Genomic DNA, 7,309 nt, shown 5'->3' with positions numbered 1-7,309 from the left:
AAAATAATACAAACGCATGTTACAAGTGATTACTTGTGGCCTACTAAATGTAAAGCCAGAATGAATACAGTGGTTACTAGGACAGAAGTACAGTATTGTTAGAAGAACCTGGTGAGTAGATTTAAATTGTGTTACAAGACATTGTCACATAAGACCAAAAGTCTTCCCATACTGGGATGCATACAGAGACCCCTGCTTTGTCCTTATGTAATTTGTAAAGTAAACGTTCATACGAGGCTGTTTTAGTCATTATATTAGCCCACTCTTTTAACTATGGAATTCTGGGAGTTTTCCAGTGTTTTAAGATGACTCTAGCTGTCACTGAGATCCCCACCACGATGACTGTGAACTCTCCTTTTGTAATATTTGGTATCTGTTCCCTATCTCCCAGTAGGCATAACCTTGGTGACAATGGTATTAATGTTCCAAGCCATTTACTCAAAATATTTAGGGTTTGGTGCCAGAAAGGCTGAACTAGTGAACAGTCCCAAATACAATGAATAAATGTGCCTCTTTCTTTTTGACATTTCCAACAAACATCATTATTTGCCAAACCCATTCTATTGAGTCGGACAGGTGTAAAGTAAAACCTGTGTACAATTTTATACAGAGTAAATTGTTCTCTCGCTTCTCTTACGAATTTACCAGTGTTTGACAAAATACTTTTCCAGTCCTCATCCCCTATTGCATTCTGGATGTCCTTTTCCCAAATTGTCTTTAAATGTATGCAATCATTGCTGAGCACGTAGTTGGTCATCCTGTAGAAAACAGAGGCCTTTTGTTGGAGATGAGGCAGTGTTAGAAAGTCTAGGATAGGGTTTCCATCTGTCTGTTGGATTTTTGTGGAGATACAGTTTCGTATTTGAAGGTATTTCCAAAAATTGTCCTTTCCTTTTAAATTGTACTTTGCCACAAGACAGGCTTTATTTTTTATATCAACTCAGGATTTATTTTGATCACAGTTCAGGCTTAATTTTTATCTCAACTCAGGCTTAACGTTTATAACTCAGGCTTTATTTTATACAGAACTCTGGATTAATTTATTCAAAACTCAAGCTCAGGCTTAATTGTTATCACAACTATGGCTTAATTTATTTGCAACTAAACCTTACCCAGGCTTAACTATTATCACAATTCAGCCTTAAGTTTAATTGCAATTCTGGTTTAGTTTAAATAGCTACTAATCTTAAGCCAGGCTTAATTTTTATCTCCACTCAGGATTAACTTTTATCACAGCTCAGGCTTAATTTTAAACAGATCTTTGGATTAGTTTTATTCAAAACTCAAGCTAACTTTTTATTTTGATTCAAGCATAATTTTAATCACAACTCAGGCTTAATTTTTATCTCAACTCAAGCGTAATTCTCGTCACAACTCTGGCTTAGTTTTAAGCGCAACTAACCCTAACCCAGGCTTAATTTTTATCTTAATTCAGGCTTAAATTTGATCACAGCTCAGGTTTAATTTTAATCAGAGCTCAGGCTTAATTTTTTTTTCTCAACTCAGGCTTAATTTTAATCTGAATTTAGGCTTAATTTTATCACAAATCTAATTCTAACTCTAACTGTAATAAACTCAACTCTAACTCTAATCTTATCACAATTTTTGTTTAGTCAGGCTTTTTTTTTTATCTAAACTTAAGCTTAATTCTCATCATAACTCAGGCGTAATTTTAATCGCAGTTCTGGCTTGATTTTTATCTCAACTCTGGCTTAATTTTAAACTTAACTAACCCTAACCTAGGCTTAATTTTATTCGCAGCTCTGGCTTAATTTGAATCAGAACTCTGGATTAATTTCATTCAAAACTCAAGCTAATTTTGATCTCAAATCTGGCTTAATTTTTTAATTCAGACTTTCGTCAGTCGTAATTTAGACTTTATATTTGTGGCAATTCAAATAAAATATAAAACGTGCAAACTTAAAATTGTGAGACGCAGAGCTGCAATTACCTGAGAATAAAGATCACACACACACACACACACACACACACACACACACACACACACACACACACACTACATGGAAACAAATAATTTTATTTTTAGTCAATTCTGACGACTCAATCTTAAGGTGCGTCAATAATCTGCAGAGTTTGAGGATGGAATGATGTGTGTGTGTGTGTGTGTGCAGTAATAGACACAAACAAGGAAGTGTGTGTGTGTATGCAGAAATAGACACATGAGGAAGTGTGTGTGTGCAGTAATAGATACACATGAGGAAGTGTGAGTGTGTGTGCAGTAATAGACACATGAGGAAGAATGTGTGTGTGTGTGTGTTCACATGTATGTGTAGAGCAAGCAGTTGCGGGGGAGCATGGGCTGCTGTATGTGTGTGTGTGTGTGTGTTCGTTCGTTCTTTTGTTCACATGTACTTGTTGAGCAAGCAGTCACAGGGGAGCATGGGCTGCCGTGTGTGTGTGTGTGCGTGTGTGTGCGTGTGTGTGTGTGTGCGTGCGTGTGCGTTCACATGTTCTTGTAGAGCGAGCGGTCGCGGGGGAGCGTGGGCTGCCGTGTGTGTGTGCGTGTGTGTGTGCATGTGTGTGTGTGTGCGTGCGTGCGTGCGCGCGCGTGTTCACATGTTCTTGTAGAGTGAGCGGTCGCGGGGGAGCATGGGCTGCCGTGTGTGTGTGTGTGTGTGTGTGCGTGTGTGTGCGCGTGAGTGTGTGTGCGTGCGTGTGCGTTCACATGTTCTTGTAGAGCGAGCGGTCGCGGGGGAGCGTGGGCTGCCGTGTGTGTGTGCGTGTGTGTGTGTGTGTGCGTGCGTTCGTTCACATGTTCTTGTAGAGTGAGCGGTCGCGGGGGAGCGTGGGCTGCTGTGTGTGTGCAGCATTCAGCTTGAGGTGGAAGTGATACACGGAGATGGTGATGACGATGATCAGACCCAGAATCAGACCCAGAACCAGCGGCAGGGTCTGCTCCAGCTGCTCCCGCTGATCCGTCACACACTTATAGGCTGAAGAGACACACACACACAGCAGCATTAGTTTACACATATACACAGCTGTCTGCATACCTCTGTATGCTCTCTGACACCCACACACACAGACTCACACGCACGCACATATGCACACACACACACGCAGGCGCACACACACATATGCACGCACACACATGCACACACTCACATGCACGCACACACAAACATACAGAGAAAAGCTGAGATGCTTTCAACTGTACACTGGACATGTGTGTGTGTGTGTGTGTTTGTGTGCGTGTTGTTCCCTAATATATAAGTCGAGCGCCCCCATTGTAAACAACAAACTTGCGTTCTTAAAATACGAGATATGTGAACGACGACTCCTTCAACACACGCAAACCGCTGATGTTTATCGCTGAGTTTAACAACACCAGAGTTCGAGAACGACTAAACGACGACTCCTTAAACACACGCAAATCGCTGACGTCATCGCTGAGTTTAACAACATCAGAGTTAGAGAACGATGGCTTCTTCACGCACGCAAACTGCTGACATCATCGCTGAGTTTAACAACACCAGAGTTACAGAATGATGACAAACCGCTGACGTCATCGCTGAGTTTAACAACACCAGAGTTACAAAACGACGACAAACCGCTGACGTCATTGCTGAGTTTAACAACACCAGAGTTACAGAATGACAACAAACCGCTGACGTCATCGCTGAGTTTAACAACACCAGAGTTACAGAATGACGACAAACCGCTGACGTCATCGCTGAGTTTAACAACACCAGAGTTACAGAATGATGACAAACCGCTGACGTCATCGCTGAGTTTAACAACACCAGAGTTACAAAACGACGACAAACCGCTGACGTCATTGCTGAGTTTAACAACACCAGAGTTACAGAATGACAACAAACCGCTGACGTCATCGCTGAGTTTAACAACACCAGAGTTACAGAATGACGACAAACCGCTGACGTCATCGCTGAGTTTAACAACACCAGAGTTACAGAATGATGACAAACCGCTGACGTCATCGCTGAGTTTAACAACACCAGAGTTACAAAACGACGACAAACCGCTGACGTCATAGCTGAGTTTAACAACACCAGAGTTACAGAATGACAACAAACCGCTGACGTCATCGCTGAGTTTAACAACACCAGAGTTACAGAATGACGACAAACCGCTGACGTCATCGCTGAGTTTAACAACACCAGAGTTACAGAATGATGACAAACCGCTGACGTCATCGCTGAGTTTAACAACACCAGAGTTACAAACGACGACAAACCGCTGACGTCATCGCTGGGTTTAACAACACCAGAGTTACAGAATGACAACAAACCGCTGACGTCATCGCTGAGTTTAACAACACCAGAGTTACAGAATGACGACAAACCGCTGACGTCATCGCTGAGTTTAACAACACCAGAGTTACAGAATGATGACAAACCGCTGACGTCATCGCTGAGTTTAACAACACCAGAGTTACAAAACGACGACAAACCGCTGACGTCATAGCTGAGTTTAACAACACCAGAGTTACAGAATGACAACAAACCGCTGACGTCATCGCTGAGTTTAACAACACCAGAGTTACAGAATGACGACAAACCGCTGACGTCATCGCTGAGTTTAACAACACCAGAGTTACAGAATGATGACAAACCGCTGACGTCATCGCTGAGTTTAACAACACCAGAGTTACAAAACGACGACAAACCGCTGACGTCATCGCTGAGTTTAACAACACCAGAGTTACAGAATGACGACAAACCGCTGACGTCATCGCTGAGTTTAACAACACCAGAGTTACAGAATGACGACAAACCGCTGACGTCATCGCTGAGTTTAACAACACCAGAGTTACAGAATGATGACAAACCGCTGACGTCATCGCTGAGTTTAACAACACCAGAGTTACAGAATGACGACAAACCGCTGACGTCATCGCTGAGTTTAACAACACCAGAGTTACAGAACGATGACAAACGGCTGACGTCATAGCTGAGTTTAACAACACCAGAGTTACAGAACGATGACAAACGGCTGACGTCATCGCTGAGTTTAACAACACCAGAGTTACAGAATGACGACAAACCGCTGACGTCATCGCTGAGTTTAACAACACCAGAGTTACAGAATGATGACAAACCGCTGACGTCATCGCTGAGTTTAACAACACCAGAGTTACAAAACGACGACAAACCGCTGACGTCATTGCTGAGTTTAACAACACCAGAGTTACAGAATGACAACAAACCGCTGACGTCATCGCTGAGTTTAACAACACCAGAGTTACAGAATGACGACAAACCGCTGACGTCATCGCTGAGTTTAACAACACCAGAGTTACAGAATGATGACAAACCGCTGACGTCATCGCTGAGTTTAACAACACCAGAGTTACAGAACGACTGACAAACCGCTGACGTCATAGCTGAGTTTAACAACACCAGAGTTACAGACGATGACAAACCGCTGACGTCATCGCTGAGTTTAACAACACCAGAGTTACAGAATGACGACAAACCGCTGACGTCATCGCTGAGTTTAACTACACCAGAGTTACAGAATGATGACAAACCGCTGACGTCATCGCTGAGTTTAACAACACCAGAGTTACAGAACGATGACAAACGGCTGACGTCATCGCTGAGTTTAACAACACCAGAGTTACAGAACGATGACAAACCGCTGACGTCATCGCTGAGTTTAACTACACCAGAGTTACAGAATGACGACAAACGGCTGACGTCATCGCTGAGTTTAACAACACCAGAGTTACAGAATGATGACAAACGGCTGACGTCATCGCTGAGTTTAACAACACCAGAGTTACAGAACGACGACAAACCGCTGACGTCATAGCTGAGTTTAACAACACCAGAGTTACAGAATGACAACAAACCGCTGACGTCATCGCTGAGTTTAACAACACCAGAGTTACAGAATGACGACAAACCGCTGACGTCATCGCTGAGTTTAACAACACCAGAGTTACAGAATGATGACAAACCGCTGACGTCATCGCTGAGTTTAACAACACCAGAGTTACAAAACGACGACAAACCGCTGACGTCATCGCTGAGTTTAACAACACCAGAGTTACAGAATGACGACAAACCGCTGACGTCATCGCTGAGTTTAACAACACCAGAGTTACAGAATGATGACAAACCGCTGACGTCATCGCTGAGTTTAACAACACCAGAGTTACAGAATGACGACAAACCGCTGACGTCATCGCTGAGTTTAACAACACCAGAGTTACAGAACGATGACAAACGGCTGACGTCATAGCTGAGTTTAACAACACCAGAGTTACAGAACGATGACAAACGGCTGACGTCATCGCTGAGTTTAACAACACCAGAGATTGCAAATAATAGAATGACTTTTGCAAGTGCAAACTGCTGACGTCAGCGCTGAGATTAACAACAGCATCTGTGAATGATGACCTCTTCTGCTGTGTGATTGTGCCAGCGCAGCAGGTCTGTCAGATGTGTCTTCAGAGCTGTCAGAAGCTTCAAACCTTCACATCACTGGACACACCTCACTAAAGGGGGTCGCACCACACTGCACACATGACAATTGGAGGTAAGGCCCAATCTCAATTCTGTTTTCTACACCTTCCCCTTCCACTTGGCCCTTGAAACCACTGATAAATGGGAGAGCACTACAACACCTGCACACACCATCATACGTCATCGTCTGATCTCATATGGCGACTGCTGTAGTTACATCAGTGTGTTATTTTGGTATTTATCTTCAGATCACTGAAGGCATGCATCATGTTATCATAACCAGATAATGTGGCAATATGCTCATAACTGTACTGTGCACCGTGACCATATTCCTCTATGTAAACACATGAAAACAACACTAACATTATAGCAGACACTGTAAACAGCTCATTCTCAGACACTAGACTGTTCTGGCAGGGTATTCCAGTGTCATTGAGTGTCATATGTGAAGGTGTGTAGGGACTGCTGTACAATAATATCAGAAAGGCAATCAGCTCATCCAATCAGCCAAGATGCGTCGACGTCAGACTAGCTCAAAGGTGTTTACCTGTTTAGAAATGGATCTTCTAAAAGTGGTAAATGCTTCACTTCTCTCAGGGATTTTTCCTAACTCACTTAAAACTGCAGTTGTTAAACCCCTCCTGAAGAAGAGCAACCTGGATAACACCATATTGAGCAATTACAGGCCCATCTCAAATCTCCCTTTCATTGGCAAAATCATTGAACAAGTTGTTTTTAACCAGGTTAACAAGTTCCTAAACTTACAAGGGGTGTTTGGACAATTATCAATCTGGTTTCAGAGCACATCACAGTACAGAGAGCGCCCTTATAAAGATAATCAATGACATCCGCCT

General features: G+C 43.0%; 1 protein-coding gene across 1 annotated transcript in view; it reads right to left on the bottom strand.

Annotated features, from left to right (window-relative positions):
• Window positions 1-2,026: 2,026 nt before the first annotated feature.
• lamp5 (lysosomal associated membrane protein family member 5) overlaps window positions 2,027-7,309 on the bottom strand; it is an 11,798-nt gene continuing 6,515 nt past the window's right edge. The window contains exon 6 of the mRNA XM_056452726.1: window positions 2,027-2,954. Coding sequence (XP_056308701.1) covers window positions 2,770-2,954 — 185 coding nt within the window. The 3' untranslated portion in view covers window positions 2,027-2,769. The remainder of the gene's footprint in view (window positions 2,955-7,309) is intronic.

The sequence above is a fragment of the Danio aesculapii genome, unplaced genomic scaffold (assembly GCF_903798145.1).
Source record: "Danio aesculapii unplaced genomic scaffold, fDanAes4.1, whole genome shotgun sequence".
Taxonomy (NCBI): domain Eukaryota; kingdom Metazoa; phylum Chordata; class Actinopteri; order Cypriniformes; family Danionidae; genus Danio; species Danio aesculapii.
This window is presented reverse-complemented; position numbering and strand designations above follow the sequence as displayed.